General features: G+C 37.1%; 1 protein-coding gene across 1 annotated transcript in view; it reads left to right on the top strand.

The window, feature by feature from the left end:
* The window catches only part of strn3 (striatin, calmodulin binding protein 3), a 25,641-nt gene extending 2,606 nt beyond the window's left edge, over positions 1 to 23,035 (top strand). The window contains exons 2-16 of the mRNA XM_081347704.1: positions 9,858 to 9,961; positions 10,442 to 10,515; positions 10,664 to 10,745; positions 10,904 to 11,080; positions 11,185 to 11,323; positions 11,436 to 11,577; positions 15,330 to 15,466; positions 15,831 to 16,006; positions 17,176 to 17,223; positions 19,244 to 19,365; positions 19,479 to 19,646; positions 19,730 to 19,870; positions 20,012 to 20,119; positions 20,746 to 20,832; positions 21,174 to 23,035. Coding sequence (XP_081203830.1) covers positions 9,858 to 9,961; positions 10,442 to 10,515; positions 10,664 to 10,745; positions 10,904 to 11,080; positions 11,185 to 11,323; positions 11,436 to 11,577; positions 15,330 to 15,466; positions 15,831 to 16,006; positions 17,176 to 17,223; positions 19,244 to 19,365; positions 19,479 to 19,646; positions 19,730 to 19,870; positions 20,012 to 20,119; positions 20,746 to 20,832; positions 21,174 to 21,343 — 1,875 coding nt within the window. The 3' untranslated portion in view covers positions 21,344 to 23,035. The remainder of the gene's footprint in view (positions 1 to 9,857; positions 9,962 to 10,441; positions 10,516 to 10,663; positions 10,746 to 10,903; positions 11,081 to 11,184; positions 11,324 to 11,435; positions 11,578 to 15,329; positions 15,467 to 15,830; positions 16,007 to 17,175; positions 17,224 to 19,243; positions 19,366 to 19,478; positions 19,647 to 19,729; positions 19,871 to 20,011; positions 20,120 to 20,745; positions 20,833 to 21,173) is intronic.
* The last annotated feature ends 57 nt before the right edge of the window (positions 23,036 to 23,092 follow it).

Raw genomic sequence — 23,092 nt, 5'->3', positions numbered from 1 at the left:
TCTCAAGTGTTTGTTTTCTGTTTGTTTTGAAAGTGATTGTGAGTGAGCTGTGCTTCATACATCACTACACTTTGACAATAGACAATTTACCCTTTTGCCTGCGACATTTCACTTAAAATTAGTTAATGCGACTGCATACTAAGTCATACAAGTTTAAAATTACATGAGGGTGAGTAAATGATGATAGAAAGTTCATTTTTGGGTGAACTCATCTCTTAACTTAAGTGTGTCATGATTGCTAAATTTCCCAGCCACCCATATTTTCAGCCTACTAGAGATGAGGGTGGCAGTTTGGCTTTTGTGAATGAGGAAAGGAGTTGGAAGGTCTGTGGCAGGACGTTGCGTTATGTAAACACAGTCAGTCTTCCCTTGAGAGGCTGAGGAGTTTTCACCACCCCTGTACAGACTTGTTCAGTGACATACTTTCAGCATGACTCCCTCCTCAAACCTAATGGGCACTTTTCATTATTCAGAGGAAGTCAGCTTGTACTCTCCCACACTCATACCAATCCAGGTCTTCTCAGAAAAGGGGTTGGTCTTGTTTACCAGCTCTGCATTCCATGTTTCAGATGTTCACTTGCCACCTAATCGTTATTGAAAACACCACAAACGAAATAATGCTGCAAGTTAAACCGTATCAAATCATGAACTTTTTGATTCTCTAGCCTTGCATGCAGATTTCATTATCTGGTGCTGCTCTTCCATGCATTTGGCATCTTGTGTATGTATAGGAGATCTGGCTAATGTCATCTTAATGGACAGTGGTTCAGTCTTCCTTTGATACTGTCTGGATCTAATTGATGTGAAACTCTTCCTGTCAGTTTGCAGGGCCTCGTAGGCATAGCTGCTAGCAGAGATGTCCTGAGCAGTCACATCAGGAATAGGCCTGAATAGAGTTATCTGGGTTAGCTCAGGGTTTGTAGGTCATGGTAGCACCATCTTCAGAGTTGTGGCTCATTGCAACTCTCCAGCCATCAGATATTGTTAGTGCAGGTTTTATATTTATCATTGAATTGAGATTCAAGTTCTAACTGAAATCATTATGATTACTAAACAGTCATTGGTCACAACATAATTATTCAGTTACAGGTAATCAACCACAATTTTAGCTTTTATTCAGCAGTTTAATTACTAACCAATGTTGTTTTATTATTATTTATATGCTTTAGTATAATGTTTTGAATTGGCTTTTATTTAATATTTTCTGTTATCATTTTAGTTTGTTTTGGAATTTTGCTATGTGCTTTTGCCATTAGCTTTTGTTTTTAAGTATTAATATTTACCTTTAGTTTTAGTCATTTTAATACTTTTTAGAACAATTTAAACATTTTATTTTGAGTTAGCCAGCAAAATTTCTAGTAAAACAAATCAGCAAAACAACTAAGTTTGTCATCTGATATTTCATTTCAGCCTCATTTCAATTAATGAAAATGATTTTTAGCTAATAGTTGTAGTTTCAGTTTACAATAACAACATTGGAAGAAACAAGTCATTAATATCAAATATCTTACATTTTAGTCAAAAATTAGCCAGTTAGTTTGTATATTTCTTCTGTACCAACAAATATAATAAAATGTAGTCACTCTGCTTTCACTTTTCACCGCTCACACACTCTGGTATGAAATTTCAGGAACACAGACAAAATGGCGTAAAAAAATAAGGTGTGACATAGCCTAACTTTAACCAGTCAGATTTGATAACCATAGCTAAATCTTATGTAATTGTTTATAATGAATGTTTTAACTTTTGGAATTGTCATATTGTAGTGGCATCCCGTTTTAATGAAGCATTTTTGTAAACATAATTATGCGTTCTTAAAACCCCTTTCATGCTGTTTATTTATTTAAATATAAAGCTCTGCTTTAAATGTGCTATTCAGTCAGGTTTATATGCACATTTTACTTATATAAACATTGTACCATTACATTTCCAGTATGTTTCCATTGTACTATTATTAAACCTATAGGGTCCCCTCATTCAGCTGTTTTTCTCCCACAGCAGGCAGAGTATTTTTAGTGTCTGTGTTGAGTTCACACAGCTGAAATGCTGTTCTGCCCAACTTAAATCTGGTAGGTGACAGAGATTTCCAGCAAGCATCAGAGAGCTGTGAGCAGCCAGCTGTTCATGACCATATGTGTACTAGCCATCCTCACACTCTGCTGACACGAGCAACGCTGGTTTAATACAACAGTGTTCCTTAGTATTACCTGCCAGCACTTCACACTGCTTAAGAAGTGACAGTGAAACTGATTTACCAAAAAATGTAGGTCTAGTCAAGTTATTTCAGGAGTAATAGATTGCGTGCATGCTGTTGATGTTTCCTTGTAACTTAAACACTTAGTAAGGTGAATTTCTAATGACCTAATGTTCTACTTATATAGACTCAGCTCATTAATATTTAGATCTTAATGCATGTATCCCATTTCAGAGATGAACCAAGGTAGTAATCTGATCGCTTCAAGCTGCTTGTTTGTTTGTTGGAGAACTCTTGTGTGATGAACTTGCACTTTACCAGAAGACTGATTAACTAGATGCGGTGGGAATCTTTTAAGATGTTAACTTTCAGAGAAATTGTGTATGATATGGGCCGTTTTGGAGGGATGGATGGGGAAGTTTTGAGGAAGCCATTTTAGAGTTGAAATGAATATCCACTCATTTACCAGTCCTGTTATGTGAAAGATGTTTTTTTTTTTTTTTCAGAATCAATTTTAATTCTTATTGAATTGCTTTATTTTAGTCCTTGCTTATAGACAAGGCGAAGGAAAGTTACCTTGAGTCTTTTATTTCAGCAGAGGGCAGGTCTCGACAATAAGGACTGCCCGATGGCCGAGATATATCTAACTGCAGAACACACGTCACAGCATTCTGAGGACAACAGCACCAGGCCAACAGGGTCAGAGCTGAAGTTAATGTGGTGCTTATGATCACATAACCCACCCAAACCACAAGACTGCTGTGACGTATAGTTCTGCGGATTCTGCGTTTGGCTATTATTGTGATGGCCCGGGGCCAGCATGAACGTCGCTCGACAGTTGACGCAACTGTCACTTGCCCGATCGGGCCAGTGCTGTATCAAGAAAGTTTTATCATTTGCATGTGTTTTTAAGCCTTGCCAAATTAAATATTCAAGCGCAAGAAGACGTGAAAGAGAACTCGATTCATTATTGTGAGAAGTATTGTGTGCGCACATCCGAAGCGTGCGTCCAGAAAGCCGCTTCTCAGACGGCGTGTGAATGCTGAATTCAGCTCTCTTTCACATCTTCTTGCGCTTGAACGGACATATTCACGCAAAATTAAATAAAAAACTGACGGCTAGTAGTTTTTGGTGTCACAGTGGGTCAAAAACAATGAACACTAGGTCAGGGCTCCACATTAACGTTTGTCCAGGACAAGTGAAAGAGAATTTTACTTGCCCAACCGGACAAGTAGCCTGATTAAAACGTCAGTAACTAAAAAAAAAATGTCAGAATGATTCTGATTTTATTTCATTTAGTGGTGATTGATAGTTGATAATAATATATAAAGACGGTAACAAGGTTGCGCTGTCTAGGCTCGTGCAGCTTCTCGAGCAGAAATCAAAACAAATGAGCTCAGCACACAAATAAAATCAGTTAACATACTGTGGTAAAAAATTTGGAATTCTAAAGTTACAGTTCGGACAAGCAACTTTTTTACTCTGACAAGTGAATGACCGATTTACTTGTCCGAAAGAGCCTTTTTTTTTTTTTTTGGGTGGGGCCAGTGAATTTTGGCAGGGCAAGTAAAAAATGTAACCACTGACCCGACATCATTCAACTTTTCCCCATGGTCTAGAGTTAAAAATGCAAACAAAAATCACAATACATAGCAGTATCGAATCGCAGTACTTGTAGAATCGCAATTCTTAAAAGTCACAATACATATATTTGCACGCAAGTATCATGGTATTGGTAGTATTGCATTCTAGCCCTATTGTTTATCAGGTTTTTCAGCTGCAGTGTCAACATCAAGACTTTCCCGGTTAGCTCCGTTGGACTGCTGTGAAATGCTATGACCATGTTTGTCATATATTTTTGGATATTTTAATCGTTTTGCAAATTAGCTAAATGTGAGTCCTTAACAAAAAGAGGAAGCAAGAACCAAAGAGTACAAATAGTGACCATTTACTCAGTCCCTGAATTTTACCATTATGTCTATGCTGCAGATTTTTTGCTCTCACTTAGAAGTCTGATTGTACTAGGCTATAACTTGCTTACACACTGAATAATGAGCCTTGCCCTTGTCAGAGGATTTTGAATTAGGCAATAAGTGAATAAATGTGCACTAACAGCAGTGTGAGCAAAGACTTTTTTATTTGTTGTTCATATATTCCAGCTGGCTTCCTGAGATTGTACTTTTAGCCAGTAAGTATGTATTAAATTGATCAAAAGTGACAGTGACACAATGTTACAAAAGATTTCTATTTCAAATAAATGCTGTTCTTTTGTACTTTCTATTCATCAAAAAATCCTGAAAAAATAATAATAAATGAGCAGCACAACTGTTTTCAACATTTTATTATTATTATCAGTGTTTCTTGAACAGCAAATCAGCGTATTAGAATGTTTTCTGAAGGATCATATGACACTGAAGACCGGAGTAATGAAAATTCAACTTCGCCACCACAGGAATAGATCTATTAAAATAGAAAATAGCAGAATAGCACAAATTTGAATTGGTTTCCTGACTATTCCCATGTCTGCCATTGGTTGGACAAACCAATCAGACAGTGTTGCCATGTGGGGATGCTCAAAGCCATGTTGTCATAGCACTACATAGTTTGCATTCTTTGGGTCAACTTGCTATTTAGTGGCCTTTTAGGTGACGTCTTCCTTCAGTAATTAAAAAAAAAACAGTAGTCGAGCAGCTTTCACAAGAGCGTCAGTTTTTATCGCCCCATTCTATTAAAGATGACACATTATTCCTGTCTTTGGGAAAAATCTTCATTTGCTTTTAATATTCTTTGCTGTTACAGGGCTTGAATTTCGGTGCGGGATTGCGGGTATTGCGCATATTTTTTATCATTCCCGCAGGTCTCCCATTTATAATGCGGGAAATTCCCGCAAACATTGATTCACTTTAGCATGTAGGTTCAGGTTGTATTAGTAAATTAATCCACGCAGATGGAAAATCAAATCAGTCATTTTAAAACTGTCTGCGAGACGCAATTTCACAAACAGCGTGAGTGATTCAGCGGCGCTGCGTCTTCTATCTCGCGTCTCTCAAAATGGGTTGCACAATGCAATCGTTAAGCGCGCAGCAGGCGGCGGAAATACACTCTCGCGTTTCGGGAGTCGATCGGGCCAGCATTGCATCACGAGTAACTAAAGTTTACCATTTGCACGTCTTTTCAAGTCTCACCAGTTTAAACAGTCACGCGATTTTAAACTCTTCGGTACTTGCGCGCTGTCTGAGAGATGCTTTTTTCTCTGCACACATACATAGAGTAAAGCAGCCTCACAAACAGCTCGCGGGTAACAAAAGTTATTTTTCGTGGATTATAAATCGCTTTAACAGTCAAAAACATAAGAAAATGATGTCAATTTCGGTCTTGGAGAGTATCCTCTAATCTAAACACAGTCGGTTATGTCTTAAATAAGCATAAATCGCACGTGACCGTATAATGAAAACAGGATCCGTGCACTAGCTCTTAAAGGGACAGCAGCCATATGTGTCTGTCATTAATTTGTTTGTCAAAACAACAAAACATAGCTTTCATTTTAAGGAATCAGGATTAATAGCCTATGAATTTAATTTAGTCAGGACTAAAATACTACCCAGTGTTATTTTACATTTGATTAGGCTACTTTATTCAGTCTCTGTAGTATTTCTGAATAGCCTACTAGTTTTAGACCTAAGCAAAAACTTTTCTCTTTATTTCTCTTTATTGATATCTTTATTCTATTGTATTTATTTGTGCTACTTTTTTCAATTTAATTCAAAGATTGAAATCAAGCTTCCTTGAGTTGTGTAAATTCTTAAGAACAAAATGACCCCATTGTAAAAATGCAATGAGTAGGCTAAGCATACATTTAGGCGAGATAAATGTAATTAAAAAAAAAGTCTAAACTCCCCCCTCAAATTAAAAATTCCCCCCCATAAGAATCACCTAAGGGGGGATTTCCCCCCCATTTTCCAAAATGAAATTCAGGCCCTGCTGTTAGCTATCTAATCTAGCAACTGTATGGTGGAATGTGTCATGCGTCGGTGAGGGCTATTCTTGCCCTGTGCGCTGCAGCTTGCTCCTTTGTAAGGGTCTAGTTTTGGCTAGTGATCTCACTATGTTTCCCCCGGACTGCCTGTGAGGCGTCTCAATGGAGTGACCTCACACGTTGATTCCAGCGCTGTGAACATGGGGGTGGATTGTGAAAGCACACTTCTGCCTGACGTTTGGACTGTTCTTCTTAAGAACTTAAGTTAAGTCATGCAGTAATACCATAGTTACTGAGTTATACATGTTGTATTTTGATCTGTGTATGAGCCTGTAGTTCAGAGATGTGGGGTCGTACACATGGTGTGTGCTTATGAGTAGGCCTTGTGGGTTTTTTGCAGGCCTCTGTGTGTCAGTCTCGTTCCAAAATGTCCATAGTCTGAAGACATGTACAGACAGCTGTCTTGTGTGAAAGCTCCATCCAAGAGTGTAAAAGCTTTCAGCACCCAGCCCAGCCTGTTCTCTCTCACATCTTTCTTAGGATAGTTTTATTGGTCGAGTAATGTGTTTGTGAAAATTAACATGTTTAATTATGCCCCCGAACTGTATTTAAATTCCACCACAATGAAGGTTAGTGCCATTGGAACAATTCAAGTTATTTTCATGTTATAGCAAACCAATAGCAGATAGGCCTACATCTCTGATATTAACATTCTATATTAATGTCTAAGTAAAAAATAACTGATTTTAAATACTACACTTGAATTTAGACATCATAGTGAAATTGGCCAGTCATTTAATTCAATTACATTTTTAATTGATTGGAGCTTTTTCTGGATTCTGTTTAATGATTTATTACAAATTTATATAAACGTTAACAATTCAATCAAGCTTTTAAAATGTAAACAAATAAAAATATAACAATTAATTTACAACAATGTTTTTGTCAAAGAAGATGCTGCACAACAGAACTGTATAAATTTAATACATGGGTTAAAAAATATCTTCTTGGTTTTGTGATTTTCTTTTGAAATAATATTATTATAATTACTTTGAGAAGTACATTTTAGGTTACAGTACTGATATATTTCTGTCACAATGTATTTTATTTTGATGGTTTGTCATGAAGATTCGGTCTATATTTGACAGTAGTTTTTCTCAAATGAAACTTGAAGCTTGTGAATTGACTCTCAAAGCAGCTCTAGAGATGAAGTTCATGTGTTCATGTCCTCATATATTGAGACGACAGGTGCTGAAAACACCACGGCACGAGCGTCGCCTACAGTTGTGGTCAGAATTATTGGCACCCCTGGTAAATATGATCAAAGATGGCTGTAAAAATAAATCTGCATTGTTTATCCTTTTGATCTTTCATTCAAAAAATTCACAAAACTCTAACCATTCATTGAAGTAAAAGAATCGAAAGTGGGGATAAAATCACATTATGAAATAAATGTTTTTCTCCATAACACGTTGGCCAGAATTATTGGTAGGCTACCCCTTGAGTAAAATATCTCTGAAGTATATTTTCATGAATTTTTACATTTTCTATCACACCAGGGTGACTAAACATGAAATTGTCTAGCTATGACTTGACTTATAAATATGAAGAAACACAAAGGCCAAATTCCCTTAATCATCCCTCACAATGAGTAAAACCAAAGAATATAGTTCTGATGTGCAGCAAAAGATTGTTGAGCATCACAAAATAGAGAGTGGCTGTAAGAAAATAGCTAAAGAATTGAAAATCCCCATTTCCACCATCAGGGCAAAAATTAAGAAGTTCCAATTAACTAAAGATGTTACGAATCTGCCTGGAAGAGGACGTGTGTCTATATTGTCTTAATGCACGGTGAGGAGGAGAGTTTGAGTGGCCAAAGACTCTTCAATAATCACAGATGGAGAATTGCAGAGATTAGTTGAGCCTTGGGGTCAAAAACCCATACATCACCACATGTTGTTTGGGAGGGTTTCAAGAAAAATCCTCCTCGCTCCTCCAAAAACAAACTCCAGCATATTCAGTTGTCAGACATGACTGGAACTTCAAATGGGGTGAGGTTCTATGGTCAGATGAAACAAAAAAAGTGCTTTTTGGCAGCAAACCCAGCAGATGGGATAACAGGGATAAAAAGTGCCCCATGCCCACGGTTAAATATAGGCTACTGCTGGATCTTTAATGTTGTGGGCCTATTTTTTAGCTGGAGGTCCTTGACTTCTTGTTTAGATACATGGTATCATGGATTCTAGCAAATACCAACAGATAAAAAATCAACCTGATGGCCTCTGCTAGAAATCTTATAATGGGCCATTGTTGGATCTTCCTTCAGGACAACGGTCCAAAACAAACATCAAAATCAACACAAAAATGTGTCACTGAGCACAAAAGGAAGCTTCAGCTGTGACCATCCCAGTCCCTCACCTAGACACTATAGAAAATGAGTGAGCTGAACTGAAGAGAAGCACCATCATGGATCTGGGAATCTGAAGGATCTGGAGAGATTCTGTATATGGAGGAATGGTCTCTGATCTCTTGTCAGGTGTTCTCCAAACTTATCAGGCATTATAGGAGAAAACTCAGAGCTGTTATCTTGGCAAAAGGAGGTTGCAAAATGGCAATAATTATGGCCAACGTGTTTTGGAGAAAAACATTTATTTCATAATGTGTTTTTTTGTTTTGTTTTGTTTTTTTTCCCACTTTCAAAATCATTTACTTCAATTAAAGGTTGGAGTTTTACAAAAAAAAATTGAATGAAAGATCCAAAGGATTAACAATGCAGATTTATTTTTACAGCCATCTTTGATCATATTTACCAGGGGTGCCAATATTTCTGACCACAACTGTATGTGAGTTTGTTTATCAGACGAAACCATCTTTCACACGCAGAGACACGCAGAAATCACTTTAGCGACATGCACTGACTGGCTGTTGTTGCGTTTATTTCTGCTGTGACAGGCTGAAATTTAACAAGCCCTTATTAAATGCTAGGTTTCTTTCTGTCATCATGCAGTTTAGGAAAATATTTCTCATCAAACTGTAAATGACAAGCCCACCTCACCTTCCCTGTTTCTATGAAAATTGCACAGGATGTCCTCCTCTAGTTTACCTGCCAAACAAACAAGGTTGTCCTGAGAGCCTGCAAGATCTCTTTTTCTCCAGGAAGGTTGAGGGTTTTGGTTGTCTATAAATACCCCCTCCCTTTGCCTCCTCTCATTCACTTCCTGGCCTTTAACAGGGGTCAAGTTGCACAGCTGCTCTCATTTGCTAATGTTAACCTGCTCCGTAGAGCTCTGTTCCTCTGGGCAGTCGCCTGCCAGTGGCCATGTGTTGGTTCCTCTTTAGAAAATAAGAGATCTGTGCTTTTTATTGGCGGGGGGGAGATTATCAGAGATTACCCAGGACATCTCACATCCAATCAAACATAAGTCTGGGTTCAATTCAGACTGATTTGCCAATCGTTTTCAGAAAAGAACTGCACCATTCGAATAATTAAATACAAATACATGTTTTGCTAAATGTTCCTTTTTGTATGATGTCACTTAGCACTATTTATTAGTCTACATGTATATTGTTTCAGTGCCAAGTCTTTCTTGCTCATTACATACAATTCACAAGCTGACAACTCAGCTAAAATATATAAACACTGGTTTAACTTGTCACATGTCTTCATGACCTGCTTTTGTCTTCCAGGCCCGAATAGCGTTCCTCCAAGGAGAAAGAAAGGGTCAAGAAAATTTAAAGAATGACCTTGTTAGAAGAATAAAAATGTTAGAATATGCATTAAAGCAAGAAAGGTTTGTAATGTTTTTTTGTTTTGTTTTTTACATTGCATTTTTGTTTATTTTTTTGAAAACATTTCATTTGTTAACATTAATGTTTTAACTAACATGAACTAACCATGAGCAAAACATTTGTTAGTGTATTTGTAATCTGTATCTGTAATCTTTGTTAACGTTAGTTAATAAAAATCCAGCTGTTCTTTGTTTGTTCATGTTACTTTACAGTGCTTTAATTAATGTTAACAAATACAACTTTTAATTTTAATAATGTATTAGTAAATGTTGAAATTAACATTAACAAATATTAATAAATGCTGTAGAAGAGCATTTCATTATTAGTTCATGTTAACTAATGAAACCTTATTAAAAAGTGTTACCATTATTTTTATTATTTTTAATGTATTATTTCTTAAAAAATTAATGTCATTTGTAAATGTATTCATAAAAATATATATTTTTTTGTATTTTAACAAAAATTATTTCTTCCATTACCAGAGCAAAATACCATAAATTAAAATATGGGACAGAACTAAATCAAGGTGAAGTAAAAATGCCTAGCTTTGAATCAGGTAAGAGGATTCAACATACTTTTGAAAATGTGTATATACACTACCTTTCAAAAGTACTTCCCCTAAATTTTTGAATGCTACTGTGAATGTCTGTGTATAGATTTTGTTCAAGGTTCACTGATGTGGGTTTTTTTTGTTGTTCTTAAAGAAGATACCAAAGAAACAGAGGTCTCTGCTATACCTCAGAACAGCCAGTTAACGTGGAAACAGGGCAGGCAACTCCTCAGACAGTAAGTTAGCCTTGAGTCATTATGTTTTTGTGAATGACACTTCCTCTGTGGGTGTGACAGTATTAGTATTAGTCCTGCTAAGAAAGTTCATGGACTATTTCTATCACCTGAATGTCTGAGCTGTGTTCTGAATCTCTTTACACATCTATCTTTTCAAGATATCTTCAGGAAGTAGGTTATACGGACACAATACTGGACGTTCGGTCGCAGAGAGTTCGGTCGTTACTGGGGCTGTCCGGCTCTGAGCAAAACGGTTCTGTGGAAACCAAGAACCTAGAGCAAATTCTCAATGGAGGAGAGTCTCCAGCCAAAAGAAAGGGACAAGATATGAAAAGGTACAGATTTTTCTTGATTTATTTGGTCCGATTCAACTGGAAGATGAATATAAACAGTTAAAAGAAAAATTTCAACATTTCTCTTGATGCTTTTGGTTCAACAGGAATCCAGAGGTTCTGGAGACATTTAATTTTTTAGAAAATGCTGACGATAGTGATGAAGAGGAATATGAAGAGGGTGACATAATGGAGGACGTGCCTGACAGGAGCGATAAACGCAGAATAAAAAAACATAAAATTAAGGTGTGCAACAGCTTTAGTGGTAATTGGCATGAATGATACAATGATCTCAAACTAATCTTCCTCAGTATAGATTGTCTATGTAATATAGCCTATAACTTGACTACTTTTCCAGGTAGGAAATGAAGGTTTGGCTTCTGACTTGCCGGATGACCCCGACACAGAGGAGGCACTGAAGGAGTTTGACTTCTTGGTGAATGCAGAGGATGGAGAAGGTGCCGGGGAGGCTCGGAGTTCAGGAGACGGCACAGAGTGGGGTAAAATAATACTCGCCAAACTCAAATAGTCGATTTTATTATCATTAATCATGATGAAAATAGGGCACGTCACTTGAGATTCTTAAAAGATTTGAGTGTGATGATTGAATAATGACCTTAGGTCTGTTATTGTGTAGGGTTAAAATAAGGCCTGCAACTAAAGGACTAGTTCACCCAAACAAGAACATTTTGTTGTCATTTACTCGCCCTCATGTTGTTCCAGCCCTGTTTTTTGTTTTGTTTTTTTTGTATCCCATGAAACAGAGCGATGTTAGGGAGAGTTTCACACAGCTCTTTTCCATAAAGTGAAAGTGAATGGTGATTTATACTGAAACAATCCAAAACGAACATAAAGGCCCTGTTTACACCTGGTATTAAGATGCATTTTGGTCGATCGGATCACAGGTGGATGATCCGAGTCAATACATGTGTACACTTTCGACCACTTCCAGAGGTAGTCGAAATGCATTCGACCGGATAGCTTTCGTAGTGTGAACACTCATGTGGTCAAATGCATTCAAACAGTCACAAAAGACCGTCTGCTCTCCATCTACTGTCTAATGCATAAACATTATGGGACGCGCTAGCCAGATGGGATTTAAACTTTGTCGGCTAAAAACGAAAAATGTACCATGCGCAATGTTCTCCATTTCTGATCGTAAAACTAATCCTAATGAATTAATCAGGTTAGTCCAAATTTTCTGAAGAGACACACTTCATATTATGATTTTTTTTTTCTATGTCCATTAAAGCGCAAGAAGACGTGAAAGAGAGCTCAATTCAGCATTTGCACACTGTCTGAGACACTTTGGATGTGTGCACACACAAAACTTCTCACACTATCCATTTGAATTCTCTTTTGCATCTTCATGCACTTCAATACTTAAATTGGCAAGGCTTAAAAACATGTGCAAATGATAAACCTTCGTGATGCAGCAGATCAGACAAGTGACAGTTGCTTCAACTGTCCAGAGTGACTTTTACGTTGGCCCCGGGCCATCACAATAAAAACCAACTGCAGAATCCACAGAACCATGCGTCACAGCAGTCTGAGAACAGCAGTGCCAGGCCAGCAGTCTCACACCGGTGTTGGGGTGGAGCTTATAGCGTCATTAAGGGTAGGTTTAGTGGTTGGGGCGGGGTACGTGATCGTCAGGACCACCCTAACTTCAGGTCTGATCCTGTTGGCCTGGTGCTGTTGTCCTCAGACTGCTGTGACGTGTGGTTCTGCAGTTAGATATATCTCAGCCATCTCTGTACACGTTCAGGCACGTATCCAAAGCCCAAGTGCTTATCGGCGTTCGGCTCTGACTTGGAGCGCACACACAGAAAGACACCTGGGGAACAGTAGGGGTAGTTGATTATGATTTCACTTTAACTTTAGTTAGTGTGTAATGTTGCTGTTTGAGCATAAACAACATCTGCAAAGTTACAACGCTCAAAGTTCAAAGCAAGGGGAGATATTTTCTTTTACAGAAATCGCTTTTTAAGGACTACTACAAACGGCTGGTAGGGATTAAAATGAGCTTCTTCACGGGTTAGTGACATCACCAACCCTAAAATTTACATAAACCCCGCCCCTGGGAACGCGATTTATAGATTATCATGGCAGAATATGCTAATCAATGACTAGAAGATAACTAACATTTTTGTCCGACTCCGGTTCGAACATAAAAGGCTACAAGTTTTTGAAATATTCAGTGTGTGTCTGTGTGAGGTATTCGGAGCTGCTAACACACACGAGCTCTTGAAGCTCCATCCTCTGTGCCGGGAGCAGCAGCTCATTTGCATTTAAAGGGACACACAAAAACTGCGTGTTTTTGCTCAATTTTAACATGCTATAATAAATATCTGTGGTGTATTTTGAGCTAACTTCACTCACACACTCTGGGGACATAAGAGACTTATTTTAAATCTTGTGAAAAGGGAATTATAGGACCCCTTTAATATCAAACACGTCCCACAGTTTAGAAACAATAGTCTGCATTTTGCAATACTCACTTATTTGGCTGATTTGGATGTTAAGTTTGGGCATTTAGAGAGGAGCAAAAGTGCACCACTGTGAAGGAAAGGAAAGTGCTCTGGACAGAATGCTGCAGCAGCACAATAATCGTTTTACCTCGATTAACTTTTCATAATCGTTGGAAGCCAAAACCAAATAATTAATCACTCAGCCCTAATATGGGTCCAGAAGACTAGAAATGTAGAGCACGAGAGATGGTACTTAATTAGTAAAAATCACCATCCACTTTTAAAATATGGAGATGAGCTGCTCTGAAATACTGCATGTAGTTTTATTTTATTTTTATACAAAGAAATGGTAAATAATTACATTTTTTGTGTGAACATGTGCATGCGTGTCTTTTGTATGTGCTTTGTGGCACGCGCTGGCCCTGCGGTGGAATCTTAATTAGGCCTGTTGCTGCATCAGCATTCCTGACAGCTTCCAACACAAGAGATCCTCTCACTGCTCCGACCAGAGCCAGCTGGGTCAAACACATCAGCCCATTACATCCGTCCCACACCCTTCTGCTTTCTTTATCTCTGCCTCTTTCTGTCTTACTCTCTTCTGTCTTTTCTGACCCACTTCTTAACTAAAGATTATGTAAATGTAACCATAAATAGGACATGTATTTTTGGTAAAGAAGTATAAGTGTGTGTGTCACCCTGAATTGAAGACATTTATTACCATAAATGTGCTACGTTATTATTTTGATTATTTCTGACTTATATAATTAATTGCATTAAAAATCATAAATACACAATATGTATGCACTTACATATTATTGTGTTTTTTAAAGAATATCAGAATACATTATATTTTTTTAAATACAAAGGCACTATATATATATATAGTATATACTGTTTTTAGTTCAATAAATCTTTCTTTTTTAACTTATGCATTTTGCATTAAACAAACAATATAATTCTTATTTTCATATATATATATATATATATATATATATATATATATATATGAAACAATATAAACAATATAATTCTTATTTTTTTTCATTTTCATATATATATATATATATATATATATATATATGAAAATGAAAAAAATAAGAATTATATTGTTTATATTGTTTCATATATATATATATATATATGAAAATGAAAAAAATTATAAGAATTATATTGTTTGTTTAATGCAAAATGTATAAATTAAAAAAGAAAGCTTGATTGAACTAAAAACAGTCTGTGCTTGCAAAGACATTATGGCTTTATAAGTTTAGTCATTTTGCTTCCATATTTGTTGCAAGGTGAGATGTATTTCTATTATAGAAATATAGTATAGAAAATGTCCTGTTACATAAAAAAACCTTTTGAATCCAGATCTGCCAAGTCTAAGTGGAGAGTAAAATAAAGTGTGTGTGCAAAGAAGAGAATAAGTTACTTTGGCGATTTACTTGTTTTCCCTGAAACTTACCTCAGTTTTTGAAAGCGAATATTGAGGTTATCCATTTACTTATTCGTAACATACCCATATGTCACACAACCTGCTTTTTGGAATACCGTCCTGAGGTACCAGAGGCTGGTGTCAAATTAAAGCTAAAATTTTAATTGATCCAACTCGTATTATTCACTCTACTTTGTTTAATTTTGTGTTATAATACATTAATATTGTGTTATATACCACAGAGTTGTTTTGGTGTTGAACTGCTGGTGTATGTCTATAGCTTATGCCCTGTTTTTTACTCCAAGGTGTGGCACCTTGTTTACTGGGCCCTTCTCTTTCCTATTCTTAGCTGAGCCTCTGCCATTCACGCCTGCTGGGGGCAAGTCCTTTATCATGGGCTCTGATGACATGTTGGAAAGTGTGCTGGGCCTGGGAGACCTCGCAGATCTGACTGTGTCCAATGATGAGGCTGAATACAGCTATGATGTAAGTATGTCACAGACTGCTCCTCTATTCTATTCTGGCATTAATAAATTATAGCCTCTACTTAAAAAAAAAAAAAAAAAACCAAGGTCTTTTCCCTGTTCAATTTTTAAATGCAGTCTGTATTGTGTTAACCGTCAGTTAACAGTTATATAAAAACAGCCCGTCATGTTTACTCAAATGTCATGTACTATATTAGTTTCATTCTGGATAAAGGTTACTTGTCCACGCTGGTGTGGTTTGCTGTGTGCTCAAATAGGACAACTATCCTAATGCCTCGCAGCCAGTCAACCTGCAATTTTCAGGTTTCATTTCACAGTTGTTAAAATGCCTCTGCAACGGCCCCTCCCCCACCCTCTATTTTTAGTTGCCAGCCAATAAGGATGCATTCAGGAAGACATGGAATCCCAAATATACCCTGCGAAGCCACTTTGATGGAGTGCGGGCCCTGGCCTTCCATCCTGTGGAACCGGTGTTGGTCACAGTCTCAGAAGACCACACCCTCAAACTGTGGAACCTCCAGAAGACCGTTCCTGCCAAAAAGTAAGTTCTCACTGTGGCTTTTCAAGGAAAGGGATGTCCTGGGATTAGGCATGCGACAGTATAACATTTTCATGCTGTGATAATTGCTGAAGCTTTTATCACGGCATACGGTATTATCACGGTATTACAAATAAGTTGCAAGAAAAGTAAAAACTTTTTTTCTTTTAACAGAAAGAACTACATTAAAACAATACACAAAATAAAAAGTAAACAAACGTTTCAAATAGATGCAAAAGAATTATAAAGACCAATAGGTAACAATTTAAAATAAGGTCTAATTAAAGTTAGTTGATGCATTAACTAACATTAACAATAAGCAATAGCTATAATTGTTACAGAAGTGTATTTTTAACTAACTTTTTCAAAGTAATAATTCTTTGATAACGTTAGTTTAAAGAATTTACAACTGCTAATTGTTAGTTCATGTTAGCTCAGGTTTTGTTGAAACTAACATAACTTAGATTAATAAAATGCATTAGAAGTATTTTTCATCATCAGTTTAACTAATATTTAAAGTGTTACCGAACAATAGTAAAGAATCAGAACATTTTCGATCTATAACTAGGGCATGTTGTAGTCCATATTAAAATGTAAAAATGTTTGTCTTTATTTAAGTATTTTGTTTTGTGATAAACGCCATTGAGAATACAAACATCTGAATGGCTGTTTGAAACATTTAAACACTGTTCAGAAACAGAAAGTAGCGCAGCAGCTTTGTTTACGGCAGGTTATTGGTGTATCTGCTACATTTCGGCTGTTCCGTCAACGCCATCTGCTGATGAGAGAGTGAATGTGCATTTTCTTTCAGCGTGTCTCCTTCACTCTTTCCGCCATGCTACTCATGCGTGTTAGTGTTGTTTACGTCAGTGTGCACGTCTCTGACGCAGCACACACACACTTCTTGTACATTTTAACCGGTTGATGAAAAAGTATTCTAAAAATCTGTTGGTAATAAATAATTATTCACGGCATTTTGAAGTGCCTACGATAACAATAACATGCTTATTATCGTGATATGTCGTATTACCGTATATTGGCACATGTCGACTTGGGATTGGTTTTGATCTTAAAAATGATTCCTCAAGGAGCACGTTGATTTTATCATGTTGTGTTTTTTCCATTAATGTTCCCGAACAAACCGCTAAACAAAGTTTTATCTTGCTTTGCAGAAGTGCCTCTTTTGATGTGGAGCCCATATACACATTTAGAGGACATGTGTAAGTATTGATTTAATGACATTGACTTAAATTGTAGGGTCAAAGATTTGTGACAGTATGGATGATTCTGTGCATTTAGTGTTCCCCTGACCTCTGCCAAGCCCATTCATGAGATGGTGGCGTGATTCATTACTAATTCTCCACAACATGAGCATAGTGAAGTTAGCTATTCAAAGGTGCATTCAGTACAATTTTGTTTACATTTCTCTTGCTCTTATTTGTCCCAGTGCTCTTCTACTCTATACTGACACCTACTGGTGTGGATGCTTGTTAATTTCTGACGTTTGTGTGTTTTTTGCTGTCCTACCACCACATCAATAAAAAGGACATTTTTGGATTCAGTCCCAATGATTTTTCAAGTGTTGTTGGTGGAACACAGCTGGCTGCTGCATTACACTGTTGTCTGTTGTCAGCGGTTGAGTGAGTGCTTGAAGTCCCTGCATTTGTCCTCATTATGGTTAGTAATATTAGTAGTTGGTCAGTTGGATGACAGGGCTGGTAATGTGATGTAAACAAAAAATGACTGAGTGCACCTTAAAAGATACAGTAAGTGACTTCTGAGAAACTTGATATTTGAAATCAACCAAAGCAATCACAGCCCTCCCTTTATTGCTGTGCCCCCAAAGTGCACGAACATGCAATGCGAGGATGTCTCTCCTCTTTATAGCTGAAGTGAAGCAAAATAATGCTTCGCGAAAAATAAAGCAAAGATGACGAACAACACAGAACACAAGAGTTTATACAAGCAAGTGTCCATTTGTAGTCACCAGCAGGGAGCAGCACACCAGCTCCAGACCAAAACTGTGCTGTTAATATAGCTAACATTACAATAACAGCATATCTTGGTTTTGTGAAGCACAGTAAAAGCAATGTTACTCATGTATGGTACAGAAACAACGAAACCTCGCCATCTGTTTTCAGGCCTTCCCGTTTAAGTCTCTAGTGTTTAAATATTAACGCGGGTTCTAAAGCTCTTGCCTGATCATAACCCTTCTTTTTGACATTCCTCTGACCATTCTCTTTTGTAATGTCTGTAAGCCATCTCTCTTTCTACAGTCTTTCTACAAATTTCCCTCTTGCTCACTCTCTCTACTCCCCCCATCATGAGTGTATACACTTTCAACAGCTTTTCTCAGAAATCGCTTACTTCACCTTTAAACCCATGTCATGAAGCTCTTCTTTACAATTGTCTCCTCAGTCTTTGCTGTCGTTTGGAACTGGATAGTGAGTGTCTCAAGTGAGGGTGAATGAAATTTACACTCTGAGATCTCTGTCCTGTCCTTGAATGCGGAATAGGCTGTATTACACCTATATATATTAAATGCTCATAATGGTTTTGTGTCCTACTACTAGTCGACTAGAAAAATCTGTAGTCGGGGTAAGCCCTATAATAATCCCACTGGCTGTGTACTTGAATTTATGCAACTACATGGCCCACAGTAAGTATTTGGAAAACGTTTTTGGCAACATTTAAGTGAGTGTCATTGCATTAGGCACAAAATCCAAATCAGAGTGGCTTTTCTCAGAATTAGTCATTTTGCTCTTGCTTTTAACCAGTTGGTCTCAAGGTGGTTTTTAGTGGGTGTGAGAAGTCAGTTCCCACAGTTCCACTAATGTTTGACAACGACAACATGTTTTGTTCATGTTGAACAGACTTAAGACTTAAGACTTTAAAAACTTAAAAAGAGTACTTGAGCTATCTTTTTATTTAATTAATATAAATCTTATAACATTAAATAACTTTATTATATTAAAGAAAGATATATTATTTTAATAAATAACTTATTTTTTCTTAAAATGAGTACTTGTGCTATTTTCCTAAAAATAAATTAATATTACAAATATATATTACTAAAATACCACATGGTTTGATGTTTTTGCCTTGACAAGCATTGACATTTTTACAATTTGAAGTGCCTCTAATCACTTTTTAGGGCCCCCTGTATCAACAATGATGTAAACTGCTGAATCTACCAATTAGATATCAAACCCTCTGAACCTGTTGTTTCTGTTTCTGCAGTGGGCCTGTGCTCTCTTTGGCTGTGACCTCGAGTGGTGAGCAGTGTTTTAGTGGTGGAATCGATTCAACAATACAGTGGTGGAACATCCCCAGCTCTAACGTAGACCCTTATGACACATATGGTGAGAAGATAAAACCACGGTTTCCTTTTGATAGAACTTAAAAGCAAGAAACCTGCCTGATCGCCAGTATCTTCTCTATGTGTGGTTCAGATATGTACTCTGTTTTCACTCAGAGCCCAGCGTGTTGGCTGGAACGTTGTTGGGTCACAGTGACGGAGTGTGGGGATTGGCTTACAGTGGAATCAAAAACCGGCTGCTCTCCTGTTCAGCTGATGGGACGATCAAGCTGTGGAACCCTCAGGAGAAGTCCCCGTGTCTCAGCACCTTTAACTCTGACAGAGGTGAGCGCAATGCGTCTTCTATGTGGCGTTCAATAATCGATTGAAGGGTTGGCAACTAATTTTCTTCGTTTCCTGTCTTTCAGATCATGGCGTTCCCACGTCGATTGATTTTAATGGGTGTGATCCAGCTCATATGGTGGCGTCCTATAACACGGGAGATGCTGTCGTTTACGATCTGGAGACATCACAGCCCGTCATGGTGTTCGCCGCACAGGGAGAGAGTGGTACATTCTTCATATATGTTCATAACAAAACAAAGTACATTTGCGTAGATATGATATAATGTGTATATATAGTTCAGTCATTCAATTAATTAAGTGTGAGAATTGGATTTGTGGTGTTTACTTTCTTCTGCTTTGTTGTAGCTATTCCTTTTGGGAATCACATTAATAAAGTAGTCACCCACCCCACCCTGCCAATCACAGTCACCGCTCACGAGGATAGACACATCAAATTCTTTGATAATAAATCAGGTCAGTGTGTTTTGTATTATTGTAAAATACCCTAATATGTACACTACTGTACTGTTACACAAAAGTTTGGGTTCTCAGCAAGGCTGCATTATTTGATCAAAAATACAGTGAAAAATGTAATCATGTGATTTTATAATAACTTTTCTGTTTTACTTATTCATTTTAATATGTAACTTGTAACTAATATGGCAAAGCTGAATTTTCAGCATCATTCTTCCAGTCTTCAGTGTCACATGTCATGCTGATTTGGTGCTCAAGAAACATTTCCTAATATTATCAGTTAAAAACAGTATTGCTTATTATTTTTGTGGAAACCATGATCCATTTTTTTTTCTCTGGATTCTTTGAATAGAACGTTTAAAAAAAGAACAGCATTTATTTGAAACGGAAAGCTTTTGTAACATTATAGACTTTTGATCAATTTAGTGCATCTTGGCTAAATGAAAATATTAATTTCTTTGATTAAAAAAAATCTTACCTCAAATATTTGTTTGAGTTATTATTGTTACTATTATTATATTAATAAATGATGCAACCATGTGCTTTTTTATATTCTTATTTAGTTTATTTAGTTATTTAAAAATCTGTCTGTTATTCATCACCTTCCTTCTGTCTGTCTTTTTAAGGTAAAGCCATCCATGCAATGGTGGCTCACTTGGATGCTGTTACTAGTCTGGCTATTGATCCAAATGGCATCTACTTGATGTCAGGAAGTAAGTGTTTTTTTTTTTCTTCAGCTCACTGTTTCAACGCTGCTCACTTTTCCTTCTACTTTACCATTTATGTAAGTTATACAGTTAGTCTTCTTGACTACATCATAATATTTGTTGGTAATATTTTGTCACTCTTAAAGATATAGCTCATGCTCACATCATTGCCAAGCCCTTGCCACAAGGAGATCTTTAGTAGAATGTCCAAGCTGCTCTTTTCCATACGATGAAACTTTCATTATATGAGTCATGGAGGTCTAGCAAAAATGACAGAATTTAAGTTTTGTGCTGAACTCTCTCTCTCTTTAAGTATAAACTTAATGCCTCTTCTTCATCTAACACAGGTCACGATAGTTCCATCCGCTTGTGGAACCTGGACAGTAAGACGTGTGTACAGGAGGTTACCGCTCACAGGAAAAAGTCGGACGAGGCCATATACGACGTTGCCTTCCACCCATCTAAGGCATACATAGGAAGCGCTGGAGCCGATGCCCTGGCCAAAGTGTTTGTATAAAAGCACGTCCGAATTAACGCATACGTAAAGACCGAGTGAAAGAAAGGACTGCTTCACTGCCTTGTGTAACAAGAGTAGCATTTCTCACACTACATTGAAGTGGCTTCCACCTTCGCTGTCAGACTCACACCATACACAAAATACCAGGTGCCAAGAGGGGGACGTGCCGTTTTTTGCGATGCCAGTGTGGAGTGCTCAATCAGTTTTAATCTTCTTTTTGTTTCCTCAAAAAAAGAAAAAAAGTAACTGTAATTTACTGTAAGTCAAAGCTGGAGTGAAACCAGTGTTTGTAGCCTATCGACTGGTTTTGAACTGAGCTGATAATGTGTCCTGTAGGTATGTTTCAGTGACCATGGAGTGGTTATCATGTTCATCCATCAGTAGATTGTCACCGACCATCATCCGGGCACCAGAGGAACTGATTCCCGCCCTGCCGAGCCATAAACCAGACCCTAATCTCAGTCGCCCTCCTCACCCTAATGTAGCGTGCAAACAAATACAGTTAGACTCGGTCAACCTTCATACCTTTAGCGTTTGTCTCATTTCTTTGTGTAAAAAAAGTATAGTTTTTATAATCAATTTTATATAAATAAAGACTGTCATAAAACCGCTGAAAATCACATTTTTTAAAGGGACTATAATCCCACTCAAGCCCTCCATTTTACGCGGTGGTCCTTCATGAAGGTCTTGTGTCTCGGGATGGAAGCCCTGGATGAGTGCTCTCTACATTGCAAACTACATTGCTTTAACGTTGTTTTATCATCACATAACGGAGAGACTGTAAGCTAGTAGAGGCACAGCGCGTGGTGCCCCGAGAGCTTTTAGGAATCTACAAATAAACTGCAGCATCCTGTCACTATGTGATGTTTCTGTACACCTTGCTGTAAAATGAGTTTAAGTATCACAGGTTAGAGATTCGAACGTTATTGGCTTATTTATTTTCAGTTTGTGTGGATAGTCTTATCCTTCGATGGTAAGTAAAAGATTGGGCTGTTGCTAACCAAACGGAACAGGTAATTAACGTTTTTAGGTTCATATAAAAGCTTTTTAAACATACAGTTTGATAGTTGGCTGGAACCTGGGTTTAAATTCACCTCAAAACTTTTTCAAGTCAGGAGAAAAAAAAATAATAATGTCATAATCTCACCCTCATGTCTTTACAAACCTGTATGACTTTGTTTCTTCTGTGGACATAAAAGCTATTTTGAGAAATGTCTCAGTGTTGTCGTTTTTTCCCTCCTCATAATATAAATCGATGATCGCTAAAACAGGTCCAGATAGCTCCTGTTGTTCCGCATAAGAAAACTTCAAATGTGTTTGAAAAGACACGAGGATGAGTAGGCTAAAAAAATGACACCATTTTAATTTTTTTGGGAGTGGAATAGCTTGTATTTATACAAAATTTTCGGTTTGGTCGTTCTTCCCCAATCTGTTCATCGATTTTAAAGAAAACAATGCAGTTTATGGTGTAACAAAATACCTTTTTTTTGTGTAATGCATGATTAATACTACAATAAAGTATTTTTTCTAGTCTTCCAAAAGTTCCGATCAGTTTGATGAGTTTTGTAAGGTTTTTGATTTACTACGAATCAACAGATTTTAAAGATTGTACCACATAGCAAAACAACTGTTGAAAAGTAATGTATATAAAATGTCTATAATAAATATTAAATGGTGTATCTGTATATGCAACATGCCCCTTGTCTCGATAATTAATGCAGATGTGCGGTGACGGGTCATTGATGATGA

Source organism: Scardinius erythrophthalmus (genome assembly GCF_964197995.2).
Source record: "Scardinius erythrophthalmus genome assembly, chromosome: 19".
NCBI lineage: Eukaryota > Metazoa > Chordata > Actinopteri > Cypriniformes > Leuciscidae > Scardinius > Scardinius erythrophthalmus.
Note: the sequence above shows the minus strand (reverse complement) of the source record. Positions and strands in the feature narration are given on the sequence as shown.